Source organism: Notamacropus eugenii, chromosome 2 (assembly GCF_028372415.1).
Source record: "Notamacropus eugenii isolate mMacEug1 chromosome 2, mMacEug1.pri_v2, whole genome shotgun sequence".
Taxonomy (NCBI): Eukaryota; Metazoa; Chordata; class Mammalia; order Diprotodontia; family Macropodidae; genus Notamacropus; species Notamacropus eugenii.
In genome coordinates this window covers 467,679,584-467,704,829 of record NC_092873.1, presented here as the reverse complement: position 1 = coordinate 467,704,829, position 25,246 = coordinate 467,679,584, and the positions used below count along the sequence as shown (strand labels likewise).

Genomic DNA, 25,246 nt, shown 5'->3' with positions numbered 1-25,246 from the left:
TAAAATTTAAAATGTTTATTACATAAGACTTAGAAGGATGTTCAAGAACAAACTCAAAATAACTATAATAAACTTGATTGGAGAAAAAAACTATAACAAAACTCTCTAATAGAAATCTGATTTTTAAAATGTTTAAGGAAATAATGCAAATGAGCAAGAGTCATGCCCCAGTAGGTAAATAGTCAAAGGATAGGAACAGACAATTCTCAAAAGAAATTTGGGCTATAAATAATCAGAAATGTTCCAAAGCAATAATAGTAAGAGAAATGGAAATTAAAATAACTCTGTGGTTTCAACCCACACCCAGGATATTGGCAAAGATAACAAAAGAAGAAAATAGTTGGTGTTGGAAGACACACATACTAATGTACTGCTAGTGGAAATATGAATTGGTTCAAACATTCTGGAATTATATTAGAAAAAATTATTTGACATTTTATAACCGTTGATGGTTGGCACTATATTCTACAAAAATGGAGAAAAGTGGCCAAGATTTACCAAACCATTCTTGTATGATTCTTAACAGCTTCTATCCCCTTTTCTAACCACTCTACCATTGTTACTACTGAAGTGGAAAGGGGCCACACAGGACTGAGGCCATTTTGCGTTTCTCAGTGTTTAACGGGTTCCCATGGCCAACGAATGAAAGCGAAAGAATACTAAAAGCCATCAGAATTCAGATTAATGCAATGACCAGTGGCCTCCAGAAGACTATGATGAAACATACCTCCTTCCTCTCAGCAGAGAGACAGAGCACTAGGGATCATTGGATACTAACAATGTGTCCATTTTGGGCTTGATAATGCTTCTTTATCACAAAAAGGGAGGCATTGTCTAAGGAAGTAACAGTAACAACAAAAACAAAAAAAAACATCAATAAACATTTATTTTAAAATGTAACAAATAGATTCTTTAAAAGCATAGCCAGCGTGACCATTTTCCAGATAGAAAATAACCAAATACTATAAAATTCTTTATCTTTCACACCCTCCCACCCAGAAAGCTCCAGAAACTAGCATTTCTGATATCCCCAATTAAAATCTGCACACTGGTAATACATACTAATGCTGGAGGCTAAACAGAATATATTATTCAGATTCTGCCAAAGTTAAATATAAAGAAGTTAGACTTCTAACTCCAAATCCCTTTGCAAATAATGGAGATTTTTTTAATCACTCTTTTCATTCAATAATGCAGTCTTTGGAGGGAAAAACTTGTGACTAAGTGAAAGTACCGATATATTTCCCAGACTACTAGATAGCAAAAGTTCCCACTGTTCTCTGAAAAGCTCAAATGGGAAGGTCACAGAGGAAGGAAGAGCAGGCAGATTGTGCAGAATTATCCCATGGCTTATACACACTGCAAACATCTCAGCCCAAACCCTCCATTCACTTTGATAAGGAAAGTTTGTGTGGGTGGACAGCTAGTCGAATATTACTGAACGAAGAAGGGGGTGTAGGCGGGATTGATTTCTACAGTAACCAACCTAAAAGAGAAAACCAGGCAAGCCTGGGAATTTTAGAATACATTCTGTCTCTTGGAGCCTCATTGATTTTTAAGTTACCTGATGGTGCAAGTGGAAATCTATGATGAGAAGATGACTAAAAAACTTTCAAACCAAATCTTTCCCATGAAGCAGGAACATGGGGACAGTGGAAAGCATTTCATTAGGGATTCTTGCCTCTACTTGCTAAACAGCAAAGAAACTTACCTTCCTTCATTATTGTCACTTTCTAGATAAGTCACTTTGACCTAAGCAAGCAATACTATAAATTTTCATCATTTAAGACACCGACTGATCAGCTTTGGAAGTCAGTCATCTAGCATTTATTAAGTACCTACTATGTGCCGGGCAGCACTGTACCAAGCACTGGAAAGTCTAATTCTAATCCACATTCTAATGTAAGATTACCAATTCTACATTTGTGACCCTCTGACATCTGTGATATCTCTTTCTATCTCAGTGAGGATGGTGAGATTCTCTAAATAAAATTAATTTTGTTTCACTTTATAAATAAACTGTTTGCCATATAGCATTTTGAGAAGGCAAGCAGGGTGCCATGATGTTACACAGTTCTCAAAGATAAGAATGCTTTGGCTAGAGCATGGAAAGAGACAGAGGAAAGGAGATGTGGAAAAGTGGGCTCGTAGAGAAAGAAGACATATGGCCACTCTATAAAACAGGTGTATTTCCATATTTTAACTCACCAACTCCTGCTCATTATTTATTTCTGTTTAACTTATCAATTAAGAAATATCTACTACTTAGTGATACTCTACAGCGGGAAAGAATTTTATGAAAGCAAAACCAACCAACCAATCAAGAGATGTATGTCTTTGTCACACTTTGCAGGTAGTAAGGAAGACATGCCTGTCATACCAGATAACAGTAATGGCTGATAGCTACCTCAAGAGAAGTATTAGGTACATTGTCTGTGTATCAGGACCAATGCCATAAGGGACACTTCTCCAAAAGACTTGGTTTCTGTCTTCCCTATCAACCAGTTTTCTACGGAGAGATTCAAGTTCATTCTGCCATTAAAGACACAAGTTGTTAAGGGAGACATGAAAGGAATAAGCATTTATTAAGCACCTACTGCATGCCAGGCACCATGCCAAGTACTTTACAAATATCTCATTTGATCCTCATCACAACCCTGGGAGAGTGGTGCTATTATTTTGCAGGAAACTGAGGCAGAGGGAAGGTAAATGACTTGGCCAGAGTCAACACAGATAGCGAGTGTCTGAGGCCAGATTTTAACTCTGGTCATCCTGACACCAGGCCCAGTGCTCAGTCCACTGCTATTTGTTGTTATTGTTGACTTGTGCCCAACTCTTCAAGAACCTTTTTAGGGTTGTCTTGGTTTTCTTGCCATTTCCTTCTCCACCTCTTTTTACAGATGAGGAAAAGAAAGCTGAGTCTTCCTGACTCCAAGCCCAGCACTCTATCCACTGGGCCACCTCGCTGCCCACTGCTTCACCTAGCTGCCCCACTTTAATCACCTCCTTTGCAGAAGACACTGCTCTAGACACTGGGGCAACATCCATTCTTTCTAAATCTATCCACTCTTTCTAAAAACTAAAGTAGCAGCCTGCCTTCAAGGAACTTTCATTCTAGGGGGAAGGATGCAACCCATGCGTAGATAACCAAATGCAAATGAAAAGTATATGTAGAAAGTGAAACAAAGTGATTTCCAGAGAGAGCTTTAAATTGGGGATGGAGGGAGAATGGGAGGGGAGAGGCAGAAAAAGATCAGGGGCAGGCATACAATGTGTGTTTAGAAGGCTGAGGTGAAGAAATGCCTTCTAGACTTGGAACACCAGTAGGGCAAAAAGCACGGTGGTGGGAGAATCTATTGGCTGTACACTCTTCTTCTGAGACTGCTGGAATGTGAAGACAACATATTCCTAAGGAGCAGCAAGGAAGGGCTTTGACATTCAGGTCTTGAAGAGCAGTTTCATTTAACAGAGAGAAGCACCTTGCCTGTAGTTTTGCGCTGGGTCACATGCTCAAAGGCATCATTGATCTGTAAGAAAACAAGATACCAGGAAGTCACGCAGGTGTACACACATACAAACCGTTTTTGTATTCAGTCCACTCAGTGGCAAAAGTATTGAGTTCCATCTTCAGACTCACAGACATCTGATAGTGTAGGGTCTCTGCATCAAATACCTATGGCTGGAAGATTTTTTTAACATCACTTAGTCAGACCTCCTCATTTTATAGTTAAGGAAACTGAGGCCCAGAATGGTAAAATGACTTACCCTAGGTCACATAAGGTAATAAAGATTTGATTCCAACTCCATCAGTCTTTCCACTAACTATTAAAATAGTGGACCCCATGCCACCTGCCACAAACTCATAAGAAAACATTTTTCTTTTAAAAAAATTCTCTCAGTACCACCACTTTCTGCCCCCTGCCTAAGTCTACACACTTAAATGATGAATTAACTTGATGTCTAATAAGTACCGAGAGGCAAAAAATTTTTGGATTCCATCCCATGCTCTACTGTGATACATCTTAAGCGTCAGCATTTCTTTGGAAGAAGAAGAGGGCTGTGCAGAAAAAGATCTAAATGAGCCCTTCCAGGCTTGGAAACTTTTCAAAGATTTCTCCCAGTCTTTAAGGGGTCTCCATCTCTTGGGGACCTCTACTATAAACAAATTGGATTTCCAGCCATGGAGACAGAAGGCACAATGATCTAGCCTAATCCAAGGATTGATGCAATTTTAAAAAATAATCTAAGCCCCAGATTAGATTAGTCAAGTTACTTTCCCCCTTTCTGGGGTGAATTTTAATTCTAATTTTAGAGAGCTGCCCCAAGACACCAAGAGATTAAGTGAATTATCCAAAGTAAACTAACCTATTTGTGTGTCAGAAGCCCAAGAATGTCTACCTTGAATCTCCAAAGTCAGCTTAGGGTATCCATTCCATCTCATTTGCCTCTCAGTAGTAGAATAATGCTAGGTATTATAAAATACCTAGTGATATGATAAAATCATAGTGATACGAGAACAACTCCCTAAAAACTACATTGTGCATTAAAGTCTCCAAAGCTGTCTACATCTATTGTGCCATTTCAACCTCACAACAAGTAGAGATTACAAATATTGGTATTTCCATCTTATCCATAGAGAAACTGAGTCTCAGATGCGTTAATTGATCCATCCAAATGGATCAGACAAAATATAAGTGAGTGCCAGAAGGATAAAAAATGAAAAAAGAAGCATATGTTGACACTTTGCTCCACCCTGACCTCCTTATTTTATTTAATTTTATTTGCCAACAGGCAGCCTAAAAATTGTGGGAAGATAAACACAATCTTCTTCATTGACAGGCCCCAAAAGAAATAGAGGAAGACATCTCTCCACAGCAGAAAAAAAAAAAAAAAGGAAGAAAGCTGCCTCCCTGGGAAACACGTGGGCAGGGAAGCTCATTGAGCCAAATCGGGGAACCCAGATGATCTCGATTTGAATAATCCCCGACTGGCAATACACAATTTTAACTTGTAGTCGCCAGAAGAGTTTTAGGTGGTTTTAAATAATGCCAGCCAAGTATTCCAAAAAAAAATAAAGGTTCTATAGCGTATGCAGAACAGATTCACATTTGCAAGCTTATTAGAGTTATATGCACATAGTTATACTTTGGAGGAAGCTTAAAGCCACATAAATGGGTCTGTGGGGAACTGGGAAAAGGAAGCTAGTTGCCAACAAAATTCATTTCAGTGACTAATAGAATTATTTCATCCCATGATACCCAGCATGATTTAGCATTCATTTCACAGAATCCCAGTTAATGCCATCTAGCAGAACTTTTAAACGTCTGTTTTTAAAAATCAAAGGTCAAAAATCCCTTTTCCTCTGGATAGACAATGGGTAGAAAGGTCTATGGAAGTAGGAATTGTTTCATTCTTAGTATTTGTGCCCCCGATTAGCCTAACCATAATAAACAATTAATAAATGCTAACCAATTAATTTTAAAAATTGATTACATTCTTTGATTTTCTGGTTACTTGTTGAAGAGTACAGTATCAGTAGTTGTACCAGGGAGAACAGCCTGGTAGAATGAAAAAATTGCTGGTCAAGGGGACTGAATTCAAATTCTGCTGAGACATTGAGTACTTGTGTGACCTTGGGCAAGTCACTTGACATCTGTTGGCCTCAGTTTCCTCACCTATAAAATGAAGATTTGGATTACATGGCCTCTAAGGTCCCTGACAACCCTAAATTTATGATTCTACAAGGTAAATTATTTTTTCAAACACAGTTACTTTATTCCTGTTTCATGGCCCAGTAAGATGGAGAGAAATTCCCAGGCTTAGGATCCATCTATCTTCAGAGCTTAGTTACCTCCTCATCCTCTGAGGACTTTTGAGACCATCAGTCTCCCTGGCTATGATACCCCAGAATACTAGTAACAATCCTGCCCTCAGGCAATTTATGAGGTATCATTAGTTTAGCATGAACTGTTTTTTTCCTTCCATCTAAAAAACAAAGCAGAATTGAGACTTTTTCCTAAAGTACAGCACTTAGTGGCATGGCCCAGAGATGGCTGACTCTCTGGCCATTTGGACCCCGGAGGTATCTCGTTCTGTCCTTCTTTTGTAGCTCACCTCCTCCAGCTTAAAGACACTTCCAATGTATGGCCTGATGGATCCTTCCTTGCAGTACTGAAGAGCTGAGGACATGTACCTCGAGAAGACTGTGAAGTTCTCTTTCTGATATCGGGTCCAGTACACACCCATAGCAGACACATTCTTCACCAGGAGCAGGTTGGAAGGGATAGACAAAATCGATCCTCCTGCGAAGCCTATCACCACCAACCTACCCTCCCAAGCCAGGCTGTAAGGGAGAAAAAGATACCAAGATACAAAAAAGCAAAGCACCTCATTGCTGCTTCTAGAACTTCCATTAGACCACAATAATTTGTTGCTGTTCAGTTGTTTTCAGCGCTTTGTGACCCCATTTAGGATTTTCTTCACAGAGATACTAGAGTGGTTTGCCATTTCCTTATCCAGCTCACTTTACAGATGGGAAAACTTGAGGCAAGCAGGGTTAAGTGACTTGCCCAGGTCACACAGTCAGTAAGTGTCTGAGACTGGATTTGAACTCAAGAAGATAACCTGAGTCTTCCTGACTCTAGACCCAGCACTCTATCCACTTCACCACCTAGTTGCCCTGGTACATGCTTATTGATTGACTAATTGATGGGGCCTTTAAACTATAACTTCCACTAGGACATTTTCGTATATTTTATTTGCCAAAAATGAATATGGAGGTGGAAATGCCCATACCAGTCACTGCCTCCGCTAAAGGAGTTTTATCAGTTTTTTTTTTCCCTGAAGGCTACACCTTACAAGCACACTTATCCTAAATCTGTATATAATCAGTGTATCATTTATATCATTTGACAGAAGTCAGTTTCCTGTCAAATTATTTCCACCTTGCAGTTCTACCCTAAGCGGCACCTTGAATAGAGGTCCTGGAGTACAAAGATGAGTTCAAATCCAGCTTTCAATCACTAGATGAGAACCTGGACAAGTCACTTAGCTTCTTTCTGTCTCAGTTTCCTCATCTGTAAAATGGAGATAATAATAGCACAAATTTCTCACAGATGTTGTGAGGATAAAATGAGTTAATACTTGTAAAGTACTTTGCAAACATTAAAACACTATATGAATATTATTTAGCTATTATTTGATAGCTCTATGCATACAGCTAAAGTTATTTAACTACTATTATGATGATTTCTCTCTCGATATTTTTCTTTTGAACCTCTCTTCTCACCCATTCACCTGCAACTCAGTACTACAAATCCCTGTATCAGAAACAAGCACCCCAGACCTCCTGAGAGGTGAGGTTACTGGACCTGCGGAGGGCAGCAAGGCAAACGTCGCCTCCTACAGCATCAATGACCACATTGACCCCCCGACCGCCTGTTAGCCTCTTCAGTTCCTCCTTTACACTGCCCTGACTGTAATTTACAGCGGTCTTCGCCCCCCTCTGCAGTGCCAGCTTGCACTTGTCATTGCTTCCAGCCGCTGCGATCACCTGCAAGAGGAAAATGGGAAACAGGGCTTTGAGATCATGCTATATACGGATTGGTTGATGAGACTAGGGATGTTTCACGAGGAGGAAAGAAGAATTAGGGAGGTACATGACTTAAGAGGTATATGATTGCAATTAGCTGAACGACTAGCAATTAGACTTGTTTTCCTTGGCAACAGAAGGTAAAACTAGAAGCAGTGGGTGGAAATTAAAAGGAGACATGCTTAGGCTTGGTGAAAAACTTTCTTAATGATTAGAGCTACCTACAAGTGGAATGGGTTACCATGGGAGAGAGGGAGTTCCCCTTCCTGGGAAAGTTTCAGACAAAGCTGGAAGATTACTTGTCAAATATGACATAGAGGGAATTCTTGATCAGGTGTGATGGGTTGAACCAAATCAGGGATTCTTAACCTCAAGTCCATGAACTGTCAAGGGGTTTGTTAATTTAGATAAGTTAAAAAAAAAATGACATCTCTATTTTCACTCACCTCCAACGGAAATTTCTAATTTTTGCTTTTTTAAAACACTATCCTGAGAAGGAGTCTATAGTCTTTGCTGGAGAGATCAATAAGGAGTGGGAGGCGGGGGAGAGAGGTTAAGAATCCCTAGTAACTGAAGTCTTCTCTGACTTTGAGATTCTGGGATCTTGTATTTTGGCTGTGTGAAGCTAGGTGGCGCCATAGTGAATAGCGCACTGGGCTTGGAATCAGGAAGACTCATGTTCTTGAGTTCAAACTTGATCTCGGTAAGCTTTATGACCTTGGACAAGTTATTTAAGCCTATTTGCCCCAGTTTCCTCATCTGTAAAATGACGATTATCTTCAGAATCAAAAATAAAATTCTCTCTTTGCCTTTTGAAGCCCTTTACAACTGATCCCTTCCTCCCTTTCTGTATTTCTCCCATTTTACCTCTCTCCAGCACTCTATGAACCAGTGACACTAGACTCCTTTCTAGTCTTGATATCCCCCAACTCTAAGCATTTTCCCTGGCTATCCTCCATGCCTAGAAAGTTCTCTTTTCTCATCTCTCCCTTGTGACTTCCTTGGTTTCCTTCATAACTCAGCTCAAATCTTACCTTCTGAATGTGATCTTACCTTCTCTCCCTCCCTTGCTAGTCTGTATCCTCTAAGATTACCTCCCATTTATACTGTAGACATACTGTATGTACATAGTCATTTGCATGTTTCTCCCCATTATAAATGTGAGTTCTGTAAAAGCAGAGATCAAGTTTTTGCTTTTCTTTGTATCTGTAGAGTTTAGCACAATGCCTGACATAGGGTAAAGATTTAAAAAATGCTTACAGGCTGACTGAATCATACTTGGAAAACAACAGTGAATTTTATCTCCTGTTATGGTTGATAACATCTGACACTTATTTAGTGCTTTGAAGTTTCAACCTTTGAAGTTTGAAAGGCACTTTGTGTATCTCATCTCATTTGAGCCTCGCAACAAAACTCTAAGGCAGATGCTACTACCCTCATTTTACAGATATGGAAATTGAAGGTGATATATGTTATCACACAGTTAGAAAGTGTGAGAGGCGGGATTCCAAAAGCCAGATTCCTTAATCTCTTCTTCCACCATTTACAGTGTCAGAATAAAGGCTCTTCACCTTAACACGTAAAAAAGAATATCTACTTTGGATCTCATCAGTAGTTCTTTTAGCACCCTAGAACTTATACTATGAAAGAACAGTGTCCTAACTAAGGCAATAGGGTAGTGGAAGGAGTGGTATGGGGTAGTAGCTATAGATCTGACGTCAGAGTCAGGAGGACCTAGGTTCTAGTTGTGCCTAGGATGTGACACATCCTTGCTGTGTGAGCCTGGGCAAGTCACTTAACCATATCATCCATATCACTCAATAAAACTCATGTGGTTCCCTATCACCTCTAGGAATAAATATAAAAACATAAATCCATATTTTATTAATTATTAATATCTTGTGTAATATATCATTAATTATTAATATAATATATAAAATAATAAATTATAATTAATTGTTATATTGTGTATATTATATATTTATATATAATAACTCTATGTTTAATATATAAATATCAAAAATATATAAATATAAAATAAATATAAAATCCTGTGTTTGATGCTCAAAGCCCTCCATAACCTGACCCTCCACCCCAACTACCTTTCCAGTCTTCTTCTACCTTACTCACCTCCACATACTCTTCTATTCAGTGACACTGGCCCCCTTGCTGATCCTCAAACAAGACAGGCACTTTCACTGGCTGTCTCCCACACCTGGAATTCCCTCCTCCTCATTTCTGCCTCCAAGCCTCTCTGTCTTCCTTCAAGTCCCAACTAAAATTCTATCTTCTGTAGGAAGATTTTTCCAAACCTCATTAATGCTAGTGCCTCCCCTCTGTTGATTACCCCCACTTTTTCCTATAAATATCTTGTTTGTACATAATTGCTTTCATGTTGTAAGTTCTTTGAGGGCAGGGAATATCTTTTGTCTTTCTATTCTAGTGCTTAGCACAGTGCTGGCATGCAGTAAGTGCTTAATATATGCTGCTAGACTTACTTGAACTAAAAATAAGGGATAACATTTCTACTGAAATGAGTCCCTTGACTTATTTCTGAAAGGAGGTCTTAATTTGAAAAAAGTACCCTGTATCAAATGACAATAGAACATAATAGCAGAGACCTTGGCCTGGAGAATGTTCGATGCCACATCTATCAAGGCAAGGCCTGTGGCACCAGCTGCCGCTGTCACCAAAACGGTTTCCCTGTGTCAGAAAAAAAAAAAGATGATCATTACTCCATGCCTCCACAATGGAGCAAACCAGACTTTGAAATACCCTCTAGTCTCCTTTCTTTTCTCTAGGTAAGGTTCTAGGCTAGACCTATTCTCTAGGCTAAGATCTCTTCCACCTCTATCATTCTAAGAATCAATCCCAGGGAATAAGAGTTTGCTTGTTTTGGGCTACCCTTGGACTTCTTTTCAACCTGTCACATTTAAGGAAAGGGGAAATGATGACAACCTGAGAAACACAGGAGATGCTCATACCTCTGCCCTCTGATTTACTCTTCAACAGAGAAAAGGAAGCTTGGTTCATTGGGGGAAAAAAATTGGCCTTGAACTCAGAAGACCAGAGTTGAAACCTGTTTCCTTCATTCACAAGTTTGGCCAAGCCCCTTAATGTCTCTAAAGAGGTTTCCTAATCTGTAAACTGGGAATGAAGTAAAAGATACCTCCCACTATAAATGACCTCAAAAAAAGTGAAAGTACGTTATAACCACAGAGAAGTTGTCATCTTTGTTGTTCCCACTGCTCAAAACACCTACCCAGGCTGTGTCTGCGCCCGCTGTTCTAGTGCTAGGAGGGCAGTACCATAGCATACAGGAAGGGCAGCAGCTTCTTGGTAGGAGATCCCATCTGGAATCTGCCACAGTTTCTACATGCAAAGAAATTGGAGTTTCTTATTTGAAGAGGCAGGATAGTATAAAATGAGAAGGAAGACCTAAGTTCAAATTTTACCTATAACACTTACTAGCTATGTGACCATGGAATAATCCTAGAAATATCAGTCTAGAGATGGACAGGACCTCAGAGGTGCTCTTGTATAGCTTGCTCACTTTACAGATGAAGAAACTGAGTCTCAGGGAAATTAAAGGAACCTCTCTGAGGTTTGTTGAGTTTCATTTATTTGTACAATAAAGTTGGACTAAATGTCCTTTAAGGTCCCTTCTGGCTCCAAACCTATGGTTAAAGTTTCTTGTATTCCCCCATGATGCCTTGTATCAAAAAGGTGTTCAAGAAATAGCTGTTGATTCAGGGAGGAAGTACGGTATCATGGAGAAAGCACTGGACTTTGAGTCAGGAAATTCCTTGGTTCCACACCTGCTTCCTGTCCTAATTGGCTGTGAAATTAAGGCAAGTCGCCAAATCCGTGAACCCCTCTGTACTTCACTTTCCTCATGAGTAAAATGGTAATATCTCCAGCACTCATAAAGTTATTGTGAGGGTCAAATGAGTAAAATACATAAAGTATTGACTGGTTGATTTACCAAGGGAAAGAAACTCTGGAAAATAAATTTCTTTTAAGTGAAGAATGAATGACTTTCCATAAAGCCACATAAAAGGATAGAATTTCAGTAACCCAAGTTAGAAAATTGAAATGTAATCTCAACTAGAAATAATATCTACACCACAGGAAAAGGAATATGGCCCATTTTGTGACTTTAAGCCTGATTCTATCTCTTTTGCAAGCTCTAATGAGGAAGAAAATTTATCACATTCAAATCAATTCACCAAACCAATTTTGCTACTGAAATAAACCAAACATAGAACAGTTTGGACAAGAAGCCAATAGATTCAGGTGTCAATGAATTTTATGTCCTTTCTTCATTAGTCAGCTCTATCCAGCACAGCTTTATAGAATGGCTCTGCCTCTGCCTTTCCCCTTACGTAGTCATCATTGTCAGCATCTCCAGGATAAATAGAAAGATGGGACTTTACAAGTGAAAGAGAAAGGAACTGTCCAAGAAACAATATATATTGGAAGTTCTTCAGAGCCCTTTTCCCACACCAGTTGTGAGCACATACCTAGTAGTGTGATGGGGAAATGTAGCAGGGATAGAAAGAAAAAAAATTGAAAAAAGAAGGGAAAGAGAAGAGAGTAGAAAAAGAGAAAGAGAAGAATAAGAATGAAGGGACTGGGAGAGGGGAAGTGAGGAGAAAAAGGAAAAGAGGGAAAGGGAGAATAAGGAAAGAGGAAAGGGGAAAAGGAAGGAGGAAAGAGGAAGAGAGAAGAAAGAACAAAAGGAGAGAAAGGAAAGGAAGAGAAGGGAGAAAAGGGATGGAAGGAGTGAGGGAAGGGGGAAAGGGAAAGTGGAATGAAGGGAGGGCAAAAGAGAGAGGAGGAAAAGTGAGAAAGGGAAATAAAAAAGTGGAGAAAAGAGGGGAAAAGTAAAAGGATAGGAGAATTCATTCAGAATTCTTATTGAGAGGTAAAGCTACCTTTTGATCAACAATGCATTGTTCAGCCATTGTACTAAAGTTATTCACACTAATAACACGATCTCCCTGTAAGGAAACAAAGTATTAGTAGCAAATACATGGTCTGAAAAACTCTTCTGTTTGCAACACTAGGCTACTCTTTACTGCTTTGGTGACCTATTCAGAGTAAGGTAGCTACCGCCAAAATTCCAATACCCGATTGTCAGACCAACCTGATCTACTGTGTGGGCAGAAAATGGGGGAGGTAGGGGTGCAAAAGTGAGGACATAGTATATGTCCAAAGTGACATATATTCAAATGCTTTGTTATTCTTTTCACAGAAGATACAAACTTAACATTCTTCTCTCTAATAAAAGACCTTTTATTCATACTCTGAAGGTATAAATGTAACAAGAAACTTTCATTGATTTCTTCAGTCTACCTTAGAATTTGTTACTAGAAGTAGTGAACAGAGTGCCTAAAGTCAGGACACTTGGTTTCCAATCCTCTCTCAATTATTAACTTTGTGATTTGGACCCTCTGTGCCTCTATTTCCTCATTTGTAAAGTGACAGGGTCAGATTCAATCTTTTCCAGCCCTAAATCTATGGGATCTTTGATCCCTCGTGGCTTCACCGTCTGCTGGCAAAGACCTTGGTAAGAATCTTTAAAAAAGAAAACAAACCCACTAATCACACCATCATATTTCCCACGTACCCCATGACATGCATTGATCTCTTAGATCTTCCAAATATACAAGATTACCTCTTTTACTGTGCTGACATTCGTGCCAATCTCCAAAACTTGCCCAGCAAGCTCTAATCCTAAAAGGAAGATAAGATCATTTGTCCAATGCCACCATGCTCCTTTGTCAACTTTCCAATCCACTTTATGGAGACAAAAAGCTTATACACAATGCTTCTCATTGATATTCTAAATCTGTTTTGCACCATAGATCTCTCTGTCATTTGGGTGAAGCCTATAAACCCATCCTCAGAATAATACTGGCAAATGGATAAAATAACATATATAGGATTCTAAATGACATCAATTATGGTGTTATACATTTGTTGTGGATTACCAAAAAAAAAAAAAAGTTCACGGACTCAAGGCCAAAAATCCCTTAGAACCATTAGAATCTAGAATGAAGGAGGAAGAATTGGGCACCCAAAATTAATTATATCCCACATCCATGGCAACCAAGTTTCCGTGGCACCCTCCTGGAAGACATTGACAAACTTGCTCATAGAATCACAAACCTCAGAGTTGGAAAATATCTCAGTGACCATCTAACCTGAAGAAGAGTCCCTTCTAGAACATTCCTGACAGGTAGTTATCCAACCTTTGTTGAACACTCCTGATGAGGGGAAATACCATCACTTAATACAACCCATTTCACTCTGGGATACCACTGATTGTTAGGAAATTATTCCTTTAAAGTTGACTCTTTGCAGAATTCACCTATCACTCCCAGATTTGTCCACTGGGGCCCATGTGAAAGTCCTTCAAATACTTAAACTAATATATTTATAAAGTCGTTGTAAACTTTAAAATGGCATCATTTATTTATCTTTTTTGAGTCTGTCAATAACCTTCTTGGGTTTTGGATCCATTTTATGATGGAATAGATAGGTTTGGAGTTTTAGAATAACAAGATCAAGGGCCTAGAGCTTATGTTAGCATTTAAAGCAGTATACAAACCCAGGTTTCCATTCACCCATTACCCTCTCTACCTTGTAGTCTCTCTCTTCCTTTAAGATTCATCTCAGGTACCATCTTCTACATGTCTTTCCAGATCTCCCTTCTCCCCATTGCTAATGCCCTCCTTTCAACTACTTTGTACACATTTGTACTTACTCACTTTATACTTATGATACGTATATAAAGAATTCCTAGTGTCCTTAGAAGCTCAACTTAAGGACCCACCTTCAATATAATCAAAAGATCATAGATCTAGAATTGAAGAGGATCTCAGAAGCCATTGGGTACAACCCCTTCATTTTACAGATGAGAAAACTGAGGTCTAAGTGAGAGAAACGATTCACTGAAGATCCTCAATCAAACTCTAATCAGTTCATTACGATTTTATAAGGGGTAATGATTGTTAGTAATTATTATATTCATCTAGCAACACATATCTAGTCAGTCACCTAATAATAGGTATAAGAATAGGCAATGTATTAATCCATATTTTATGTAAGTCACATAAGAATATAGATTCTAACAGAAGGGCCCTATAGTAGGCCTTAAACTTTAAGGTAATATTCATTACTTGTTTAACAGCTATGGACCGCTCTTGTGCAGCCACAAAAATGCTGACAAGGATATCTCCATCCTGTTTTGTTCAAATTTCATGACCAAATCAGGTATGGGTGGTGGCATGGTATAGAAATTCCTCCCGATATATTCTTGGAGTGTATGTATAATTTGTACCATCTCCTCCTGCCTAACCTAAGGAGGAACCCATCCATCTAGTCAGGGGAGATATTCCTTTATTAGTCCAATTCATGACCCTGCTAACAGATCATTTTTGCTTATTTTAGTTTAAGCATCATATATGTCCACCAATGTAATTCTATATTTTACCATGCCTCTTTTGTATATTTGGGTATCATCCCCTATAAATACAAGACCCCAGAAGAAGGAGGCATCTCATATCATGAGGAAGATCCAAGTTCCACTTCATTAGAGGGGACCATGGACCCTTTAGTAAAGTTCCATTGACTCAGAGCTCTGCCTCAGTCCCTTTTATTGTAGGTTGGAAAATTTTAATGCCCACATAAGAAGTTTCCATGATATGGTCAAGGTCATACAAGTTGCAAGCATCAAATGTAGGATTCAAACCCAGATTCACCAACCTCAGAGCCAGTGTTCTTTCTACTCTATTATATTGCTTTTCCATTGCTTTCCTAATGCCTCCAGCTTCTAGTGCTCCCCTCAAAACCACTTTTTTATAGTTTTTGTATTTTTATATATGAACATAATAATAGTTAGCATTTCTATAATGCCTTAAGGTTTGCAAAACACCATCCATATGCTATCTCACTCGATCTGCACAATAACCTGTGAGGTAAGTGCTATTATTATCCTTATTTACAGATAAGGAAACAGATATAAAACAATCAAATGACTTGTCCGAGGTCACACAGTCAGTAAGTATATGAGGCAAGATCTGAACTCAGGTCTTCCTAATTACAGATCCAGCACCCTGTCCACTGAGCAATCTAACTATCTCCACTATAAAATCCACCTAGGTTTTAGTGCTGTCACTAGATAGTGGAGTGACCTTCTTCAAGTAGCTAAATCCTTTGGGACCCTAGGCTTGTTAACGACATCATCCAGAGAGCTCTTCTACCTCTGTAAGTCTATGATTCTATTAGCCACAAATCGTTATCGTTGTGTTTGTCCTTCGTTCTCGAAGGAGGACCATGACATCAGGGAGATGATGACATGACTTGAATGAGGGAGGGCTGTGCAAGGTCACCCGCCTCACTTTCTCCTCCAGAGCCATCTAGATCCAGAGCCCTGGTATTCATCAGGACGACTGGGGATGGCCCAGGATACAATGGGAGACTTGGCCCTTTTAGGCTAAAGTCTCCCATTCTCACTTTGAGTGAGCTATACCCCTTCAATGAAGAGGCTTCTTTAAGTAGTTAATCAAGGGATGGCCCCTTTAATTAAAAAAAAAATCAAACTGGGAGGGGAAGATGCTCAGGGTCCTGGGTAAAAGAGAAACAGTTACTATTTCTCTCCCTACCACCCCTCTAAACTATCAGACACTCTACTACGTCAAACAGGGGTTTTCTCAGTGTGAGACACCTCCTTTGAGGGCACACAATCTTTAGGACAAACACCAACATAGGGATGCTTTATCATGACATCTAATCAGGAGCTAGGATTCTGGCTCCATCTCAAAGACCACATGGGATCTTCCTCTGCCACCATGTAGCATTTCTAGACTGTGCTACCTTCCAAAAAGTTACCTGTTAATCCCTGGAAGCAGTACATTAACTCCATAACTATTCTCTTACTCACCAGGTGTGAAGGGAAGTGATGGACTCTCCTGATACTGCCCCTGACAAGTCAAGATGTCTGCAAAGTTAACCCCACAGAAATGAACATCAACTCTGACCTGCAAAGAAAAAACAGAACAGGGCAATCCAGAAGGTAGCAACTGCTTTGGTGGAAAGAAAGCAGAATGGGAAATCAAGGGACCTCTGTTCTGGTCCTCCCTCTACCAAATTTCTCAATAACCTCACAGTTAAGGCGGACACTTTTAGCTTTACAAAGGTTTTCCTTGTTGTAAACTGATCCAACCATTCTGGAAAGCAATTTGGAACTATGCCCAAAGGGCTATAAAAATTGTGCATACCCTTTGACTCAGCAATACCACTTCTAGGACTGTATCCCAAAGAGATCATAAAAATCCAAAAAGGACATACATGTACAAAAATATTTAAAGCAGCACTTTTTGTGGTGGCCAAGAATTGGAAATTGAGGTGATATCCCTCCGTTGGGGAATGGCTGAACAAGTTGTGGTATATGAATGTCATGGATTACTATTGTGCTACAAGAAATGATGAACAGGCAGACTTCAGAAAACCCTGGAAAGACTTATACGAACTGATGCTGAGTGAAATGAGCAGAACCAAGAGAACACTGTACACAGTAATAGCCACATTGTGAGATGACTGACTTTGATAGACTTAGCTCTTTTCAGCAATGCAAGAACCTAAGACAACTCCAAAAGACTCATGATGGAAAATATCATTCACATCCAGAGAAAGAACTATGGAGTCTCAATGCATATGGAAGCATATTATTTAAGCTCCTTTTATTTTGCTGTTTTGTTTTGTTTCTTCTTTCTTGTGGTTCCTCCCGCCAGTTGTAATTCTTCTTTACATCACGACTAATGTGAAAATATGTTTAATAAGAATGTATATGTAGAACCTATATCAGATTGCATGCCATCTTGAGGAAGGGAGAGGAGAGGCAGGGGAGAATATTTAATCTTATGGAAGTGAATGCTGAAAACTAAAAATAAATTATTAAATTATATTCTAAAAAACAAATGGCTTTTCCTTGAAAGATAAGTAGCATGAATACTTGCAGATGAGGAAAATGCGACCCAGAAAGATTCAGTTACTTGTCTATGATCTCACAGCTAGTAAAACAACCAGACCTGATGGAAAATGAAATAAGCAGAACCAGGAGAACATTGTACACAGTAATCACAATATTGTACAATGATCAACTATGATTGACTTAGCATTTCTCAGCAATACAATGATCCAAGACAATTCCAAAGGATGCATGATGGAAATGCTATCCACATTCAGAAAAAAGCTAATAGAGTCTGAATTCAGATCAAATTATACTATTTTTCACTGTCTTTATTTTGTATGGTTTTTTTGTCCATTTCTTCTTTCACAACATGACTGATATAGAAATGTTTTCTGTGATTGTACATATATAACCTATATCAAAGATCTCATCATTTTAGGGAGGAAGGAGGGAAGGGAAGGAGGGAGACAATTTGGAATTCAAGTTTTTAGGAGAATGTAATATCTAATATGGAAATATATATTATGTGTTTGCACATGTATTACTTATATTGGATTGCTTGCCATCTTGGGGAAGGGAAAGGAGAAGGAGAGAGGGAGAAAAAATTGGAACTCAAAATCTTTCAGAAATGAATGTTGAAAATTGTCTTTACATGTAATTGGAAAAAATAAAATACTAATAGATAAAAAATAAAATGGACGCTTAAAATTGTCTTTATATGTAACTGGAAAAATAAAATTTTAATTAAAAAAAGAGAAAAAAGCCATCCAGAATTCAAACACCTCTCCATTACACCAGGGCAACCCACATCCACGAGTTTCTCTGGGTCCTGGCAGTTCAGCTTGGTAATCCAGGAGCTGTCAATGACAAAGGATAGAGAGGCAGAACCTAGCAAGAGAAGGGGTGGATGCCACTTAGGCAATACTCACTACTTCTACAGAAACTGAGTTTACATCCTAATATTCATCCAGTTATCCAAAGCAGTCATTTTCTCTACCTGTGCTGTGGTCTGTAGAGCATTGAATGTATGGAAATAATAGCAGAATAGAGTCCGAGAACCATTTCTGTCTGAACCTCAACAAAAAAGATGAGAACTAGATAGCAGTGTGGACAATAACAATAATTCAAGAGGTGATTCCTAAGTCTGAAAGTGCTATATCAATAAGCATCGTTATTAAGCTACATTTGGACAGCACTTTGCATTTTACAAAGCTGCAAAATAAGAGATGGGACAAATTGGAGGAAAAAGAAGGAACAACTATTTCCAGCACCAAATGAAATGACGATGATGGTAACAGCTGACATTTATACAGAAGTCTGAAACTGTGCATGTTTGAGCTTTACAGCAACGATGAGAGGCAGATACTAAAGGAGTTATTTTCCCCATTTGAAGAAGCTCTCTGTCTTCTTTCTAAAGTAACAGCTATTGTGTTTTTGGAAACAGGACTGCTGCTCTGTTCTCTCTCGGTGTCTCTCTTTCTGTATGTGTGTGTGTGTGTGTGTGTGTGTGTGTGTGTGTGTGTGTGTGTTTGTCTGTCTGTCTGTCTGTCTCTGTTTCTGTCTCTCTCATTCTCTCTCTCTCTCTCTCTCTCTCTCTCTCTCTCTCTCTCTCTCTCTCTCTCTCTCTCTCTCTCTCTCTCTCCCTCCCTCTCTTTTTGGTGCAGAGGATGAGGTGGTAGGGAAGTATTCCAGTGAATTCACTTAAAATGCAAACCCTGCACCAAGAGAAGAGTCAGCAGGGATTTCCAGTAGCTCTCTAGCCCAAAGTGGATGAAAGAAAAACAAGGATGGGAAGCAAGCAAGCAAGGAAGAAAAGAAGGCAAGGAAGGGAAGGGAGGGAGGGAGGAAGGAAGGAAGGAGGGAAGGAAGGAAGGAAGGAAGGAATTAAGGAAGGAAGGAAGGAAGGAAGGAAGGAAGGAAGGAAGGAAGGAAGGAAGGAAAAGGGAAGGAGGGAAAGAAGGAAAGGAAGAGAGGAGGGAAAGGATGGAATGAAAGGAAGAAAGGAGGAAGGGAAGCATGGAAGGAAGGGAGAGAGAGAAGTCACTGTTTTAAGAGTTGAAAATATAAATACAAAAAGAAGCAATACTTGCCTTTGAAGAGCTTATAAAATCTAAAGAAGCAGCCCCCAGTACACTGGGGAAGGAGAAAGGCCTAGAGTCCTCCTAAGCATGCCTTTGTCCCTAGAGATGCCCTACCTCATCAGGCTGGATGGGCCGAGTAGGGACTTCCTCAATAGTCAAAGGGACCTTCAGCTTCCTGCAGATTGCTGCCCGGTAGTAGCGAGAGCAACCAGGCTTGGCCCTTCTGCAAGACAAGAAAGGGGATCAGCTACCCCAAAAAATGATCTTTCCATCCCCTGTGCCAGAAAGTCAAGCCCCTACCCTGGCCGCCATGGGGTGGGAAGGACCAGGGTCACTCACCTGTACAGCAGACAAGATAGGAGAGTCATAGTAAATGGTCTATGGGACAGACACCGTGCCAACCCAGCTGCAGCCATCCTCTCTGGATCCCACACTCTGGGCAGAGTTTTCACACAGATGGAGACAATTGCTAAGAAGCACAAAAATCCCAGAGTCTCAGGTTACTCTCCTTATCTAGCTATAGAAAGGAGCCAAGAGAAATGTATGGGTCACAGAAGTGCCACCCACATCCCTAATCCTGCCTTACTCCCATCCAACAGCAGACCTGAACCAGAGAGGGAAAGCTGAGCCACAACTCTGTGGGCAGGACCCCCCGTGGCTATTTACAGCTCTTTCTTCTTCTATGAGGCTGTCTGGGTGCCAACTGAGGGGTGATCCAAGGTATCTATTAATGCAGTGCCTAGATAATGGAGAAAGGCAAGGGAGAAAAACCAGTTAAAAAGAACCAAATCCCCGTTTGTCCCACCAGACAACTTTCTTGGCATCTGGGATGTTGTTGATGTTATCATTATTTTTCCTTTGGCAAAGCTGGACAACTCAAGCATTATGCCAACAAACTTTTCAATCCTAACAGGGCCACTTTTTGTGTTAATAGCAGCAAAGAAGTCACGTGGGCATAAAAAGAGGCTTTGAAGTTTGGTTGGATTGTTTTTTTAAGACTCATCTCTTCTTCCCAATGCCAGCAACTTCTCTTTCCTACTTACTTAATAAAAGCATCATTATTGTCTTTATATAATGATAGCAGTACAGCCAGAAAATAAGTATCTATTAAGCTCTTACTGCATGCAGAGAAAGCACTGTGCTCTGTGCTGAAGAAACCAATAGAAAAGTAAGACAGCTCCTGCTTACAGAGGACTCACTCTTTAATAGGAGGGAGACATGGAGGTTCCAGGCACAAGTTAGATGGAAAGGCTCCCTCTTCCTTAGGGTGCAGAAGCACCGAAGATGGTCATGCAGAGTGCTTCTATTCTGGATGCCCATGTACTAACAGAGATGCCCTTCCCTACTGCTCTCCAAAGTGAATTAAATCTTCCACTTGCCTCAAGCTCAGGTGAGACTGCCCTCTGTGTCCCTATTTACAGCCAGGCTCCTTGCCTTCTCTTCACCTCCAGCTTTCAGTGCCTGCCCTGACTCCAATATTTCCCCAATTAAGTTTCACCTATTTACACCATTGACAAATGGTTATCACTAGTTAGCTTACCTGTGTGACTTTGAACAAACCACTTGAAATACTGGGAACCTCAGTTTCTTTCTCTATAGGAAAGAAATGGGGGGAAGTTAGACTTAATGATATCTAGTGTCATGTAAATCCTAGGATAGTGTAAGAGGGCTTTGACAGATGCCCATCTCACCTAAGATGGAGAGACCCACGTAGGAGATACTAGAGACGTGCTTCTGGACAAACATCTTGCATTTCCCTGTGATATAGATGGAAGCATCCTCTTACCATTGACTATGTAGCAAGAGCTCGCAGTGTGTTCAGAACTACCAAAAAGGGCTAGTCCTTCCCTCTGTGTCTGATTGTATCCAGGGTGAAAGTACTATTCACTCACAGCATGGGTATCTTACCCTAAGCTGGGTAGGAGAAGGAGCACTTTTCCTTTCCCCTTTAGGGAAAGGCCATCTTTGAGGCCACAAAAATTACTTGATGATTTAGACTTGTTTTATCCTCTTTGGTTCTAGGAGCAAGCAATGGAGTCCCAACCCTATGAGCTCAGTTCAAATTTGAGTGAACCCAGAGTCAAGATTCCAAGTAAGATATTCCTTCCAACCCAGCAAGGAAACCTGAAAAACCAGAATGCCAGGAAGAAACTTCAGGGGTACTTTGGAATAGGTAGTTGGTAGGATTATGCTATCAAGAACTGACTGAAACTGTGAATCTAAACCCCTGCACTCCCCATTCTGAAGTGATGTGAGGTGAAAATTATGCCCTTCCTCCAGGTGTTGGGAGGTAGGAGAGAAACATCTATTTGTTTCTGCTGTATCTTTGAGGTAAAAACTGAACCTTTGCCAAAGCTGGACTGAATGTTAAGTAGTTAAATGGAACGGGGGTTTTTGGACTCCTAAATTGGGGAAACACAACTGGTAGGGATTGAGCCAATGGCAGCAGCTAGACCCACTCCAACCCCCTTAACACAGCAGAGAAATCTACAAGTGGGATAAAATGTGACATCCCTAGCCTTCAGGCAGCAGGGGAGAAAGGTAGTCATTGTTACTCAACAAGAGCAAGAAGAAAGCAAAGCAGAGAATGTATAAAGTTTGTTAATTAGTCTAGAGTAGAAGGCAACCTGTCAGTCATTTATGAAAATTTCCCTTGTATGTTACCATCCTAGCAAAATATTGAGCCTTCCCTGTAACATAAAAATATCAATATGTATGTATATATATGTATATATATACATACATATGAATACCCCCAAGAGTATGAGTTTCTCTCATAAAAAATATTTGCATTGACTAAAAAGCAATACCTAAAAGTGTATGTCCCTTGTGCAGTATTCCCTGGGTAGCTGAGAACTTTATAAAGATATCCCTTCACCTAGCTCAGGTGGAAGATAGGATAATTTAGCTCACTCCTCAGTAAAATTAGGGTTTCATGGCACAGTACTAGGTCCCTGTTTTAAGATAAGAACTGATAGTTACATGGTTGTTTCACTTGATGTCTGAGTCATATTCAAAATGGAATCCAGGAAAAGCAAGGAAGCTCCAACCCTTGCTTCCTCTATCTGGGCTCATAGCTAGAAAAAATCTAAGGGAAAAATTATGTTAGTCCTGGACTTTCCCATTAAATAAAGAGATGAATGAGTTGAAAGTTCTCCCTTCTTCTCTAACCAGGCAGGTTTGGACACATTTCTTATTACCTTGTGTGAAAGTTGAGGCAAGGATGTTTGTCAGTTTCTAAGTAATTCAGAGTACCCTTGGGATAGTGTTTAAAATGCCTGAGCTTATATTATAATTAAAGTTGAATCACTAGGTGTGGCACTCCAGGTCTATAGTCCCTTCTGCTAGGGGAGGCTAATTCAACACCAGTATGTTGAGCCTGTGGGGAAGAAGAGGGAAGGGGGAATGGCTGCCTAAGGGGAAAAATGGGGCAAACTGGCCTGAGTCAGAAATGGAGAAAGTAAAAGCTCCCACGTTGATCAACAATGGAACTAGACTAGTGAGTGACCACTGATCTTCCAACCTATGTTGCAAATGAACTTACATGCTAAGACAGTGATGACCTTGGCTGTCATTTTGAATGACAAGGATAGCAATATATTACTTGCGGGACTGGACTAGAACTATATTGACATTCTTACTATGATTAAAACCAGAAGTCAGAAAGAAGTTTCAGGTAAACAGAAGAATGACTCACAGATTGTCCTTTAAGAAGTCAAGTTGGGTTCCCAAAACCAACTAGAAACATTATCTCAGGGGGCCCAGTCTTGCTTGCAGTACTCATAACCAGAAAGGCACTGAGTGCAATAGAAGTCAAGATATTCTATGAACAATTTCATAAAAATCCTCCAAATTAGGTCAACACATGCCATGGTACTTGACAACTTTAAGGCAAAGATGAACAGATAAGAAGAAACAACAGGGAAAATATAGTCCAGAATCAAGAAAATTAAAGAGGTCAAAGACTTGTAGCCTATTCAGAAGCCTCCTATGTAGAGACTGGAAACACTTTCTTCAATTAATCAATCAACAAGCATTTATTAAGGGAGTGTTATGTGCACACTTCACTACATGTTAGGTATACAAAGTCATAAATGAACTTGTCTTGCCTCCTAGGAGCTTACATCCTAAGGGGGAAAGTTACATTGAATAAAGGACTTTTATTCTTCAAGAAGAGTTGGAAGGCCAATTACCAACTGTGTGACCTTGGGCAAGTCACTTGAACTCTCTAGGTCTTAGTGTTCTGTCTATAAAATGAAGGTATTGGGCTAAATCTTTAAGACCTTTTCTGTTCCAAATCTTTGATTCTACTATGATCCTATAACTACTCAATATTGTCCTCTTCTAGTTTTTAATTGCCTTGGTTCCCCAGTTGCCTTTCCAGGCATTACTAACAGAGTCCAATTCACCTACATTCTTTCATCAGTCTCTGGAACACTTTATTGGTTTGAAATCTACATACCCACCTCACAGTTTGTTACTAGTAATTATTAGTCTGAATTGGATTTAGATGTGTAACTTCCTGCTGTTCATAATGGGTTTATCTATCCACATCTCAGCTGAATAACTTCTTCTGAACACAATTTTTGAATTACCATAACTTTTTACCAAGTCTCTATCTTTTTTTAACTGTCTCCCCCACTTTTATTCACAAATTAGACAATTACTTATTACGAATTTGCCTAAGAGCCAAAGCATTTATGCCAGAGATACAAAGATAAGCTATAATGTTCCCTGCCCTCAAAGAGAGTATAAACTCCTTAAAAATAATAAATTTGCTTAGGTTAGCACAATGCAAGGTAAAGAATGAAGGTACATGAGAGATATAGAGAAGAACTTCAGAAAACTGAAGAGATTGAGCTAGTTGTGGAAGACCATAGAACAAGGAATCAGAGAACGCTTCTTTGACTGTGATCTTGAGAGCATGGACTGTCTTTTGCCGTTATTGTACAAGTACTTAACATAGTGCCTGGCACGTAGTAAAGATATTTTACTCATTTTACCAACTGATTTCTGTACATCAGTAAGGGCCCAGTCAAGGTCAGATGATGCACATTTGTCATATATCTGGTTGATATGGAGCTTCCAGGAGGTTCCAGGAGCTTCAGCATCATGAAAGTAGGAGTGAAGAAGGCAAAGAGCAAGCTTTCCCAGTTCTTTTTTGTGGTGACAAAGAATTGGAAGTCGAGGGAATGCCCATCAACTGGGGAATGGCTGAACAAGTTGTGGTATATGAATGTAATACAATACTATTTTACTATAAGAAATGATGAGGGGGGAGGAGCCAAGATGGCAGAGTAGAAAGATTCACATACGCTAGCTCTGAACCCACAGCCTATAAAATATCTGTAAAAAAGAACTCCCAACAAATTCTGGAGCAGCAGAAGCCACAAAACAATGGAGGGGAGGAGATTTCTGTTTCAGAGAGCCCTGAAAACCTGACACAAAAGGTCTGTCGTGCCCGGACCCAGAGCGGAGCCCAGCCCTGCCTTGGCCACGCAGGTGCTGAGAGGAGCAGATCCGAGCAGGCTTCAGGGACAGAATCTCCAGCGGCCACGTAGATCCCTCCACCCACGGGCCCTGGGGGTGAGTGAG

The 25,246-nt window shown here is 39.9% G+C and overlaps 1 protein-coding gene across 1 annotated transcript; it reads right to left on the bottom strand.

Annotated features, from left to right (window-relative positions):
* LOC140529703 (quinone oxidoreductase-like protein 2) lies at positions 1 to 21,220 on the bottom strand. Its single transcript, XM_072648557.1, has 10 exons — positions 19,991 to 21,220; positions 19,766 to 19,874; positions 16,542 to 16,638; positions 13,272 to 13,330; positions 12,529 to 12,594; positions 10,854 to 10,963; positions 10,213 to 10,294; positions 7,371 to 7,552; positions 6,115 to 6,343; positions 1 to 3,527 (listed from the first exon to the last, which is right to left on the bottom strand). The coding sequence occupies exons 1-10, from the start codon at positions 20,065 to 20,067 to the stop codon at positions 3,459 to 3,461; spliced, it is 1,080 nt and encodes a 359-aa protein (XP_072504658.1). The 5' UTR covers positions 20,068 to 21,220; the 3' UTR covers positions 1 to 3,458.
* Between the last annotated feature and the right edge of the window lie 4,026 nt (positions 21,221 to 25,246).

Bases quoted from the DNA above. Each gene is read 5' to 3' on its own strand.
- LOC140529703 (XM_072648557.1), bottom strand. From the start codon at position 20,067: ATGGCTGCAGCTGGGTTGGCACGGTGTCTGTCCCATAGACCATTTACT. The intron at 13,331-16,541 runs GTGAGTAAGAGA...TCTTCCTTTTAG, and splicing joins ATCACTTCCCTTCACACCTG to GATTAGAGCTTGCTGGGCAA. The intron at 6,344-7,370 runs GTCCAGTAACCT...TCTCCCTTACAG, and splicing joins TGCCTTGCTGCCCTCCGCAG to CCTGGCTTGGGAGGGTAGGT.